The sequence below is a fragment of the Sphaeroforma arctica genome (genome assembly GCF_001186125.1).
Source record: "Sphaeroforma arctica JP610 unplaced genomic scaffold supercont1.11083, whole genome shotgun sequence".
NCBI lineage: Eukaryota > Ichthyosporea > Ichthyophonida > Sphaeroforma > Sphaeroforma arctica.
This window is the reverse complement of record NW_014029475.1, coordinates 1-866: the sequence shown is the minus strand read 5'-3', so window position 1 is coordinate 866 and position 866 is coordinate 1. Positions and strand designations below refer to the sequence as shown.

The 866-nt window shown below is 36.1% G+C and overlaps 1 protein-coding gene across 1 annotated transcript; it reads right to left on the bottom strand.

The window, feature by feature from the left end:
- Positions 1–235: 235 nt before the first annotated feature.
- On the bottom strand, positions 236–463 carry SARC_17528 (hypothetical protein; the record flags this gene model as incomplete). Its single annotated transcript, XM_014288378.1, has 1 exon — positions 236–463. A coding segment is annotated over one exon (228 nt), but the record flags the coding sequence as incomplete, so codon positions are not given.
- Positions 464–866: the final 403 nt, after the last annotated feature.

The window sequence follows — 866 nt, the reverse complement described above, 5'->3', positions numbered from 1 at the left end:
TATACGTATATATATATATATATCTATCCATCTATCTATATATATTATATACATATCACAATGTGAAGCACAATATATATATCGATATACAACTACGTCCAGTGGCACAATAATAAATAAGTACTCTGAGTTTATATGGGGCATGTATTGGCTTATCACTAGCATGAGCTGTCCCAGTATCCATCACGGTGGTGATACCGGGATCTATACCGAAAACATCTGTAGACATCCATACCTGGAGAGTGTGGTATATAGATTTGACCAGCGATCTCAGTCCATGCGGAGAGTCGATTTGTATATCACTAGCGGTAGCAGACAGTGCATCTGAGTCCGTACCGGTATTCATAGCGGTATTGATACCGGGATCTATAATTAGCTTTGGTGGTTTTACTGTACCCAACAACTCGCTCAAGCTCCTTGCAGAAGGCAAGGTGTCAACCTGTAGAATGTTGGCGTGTTCCATGTTGTGAAATGTTGAAATAAAAGATATATTTTAAAATCATATATATATATATATATAAATATATATTTGAAACATCTATGATCTACAGTTAGCATCTATAGGTAGCAGCTAAATGCACTTAAACATATACTTCACTCACGGGTATATCCAGTGACACACATACATACAGACTATTATATTCCTTACCTTCTTGTTACTGGTCGAGGGTTGGCCTGTGATTGGTGTGTCTGATATTTCTGATTTTTGTTCACCTTCGGAGTCATCAGAGTCAAACACTGCACGAGTCATAAAACATAGCGGAATGACCATGAGCAAATCCGTATAGGACGAGAGTAGTATATATATATATAATATGAATATATATATATATATATGCATCTACACATACATACATACATATACA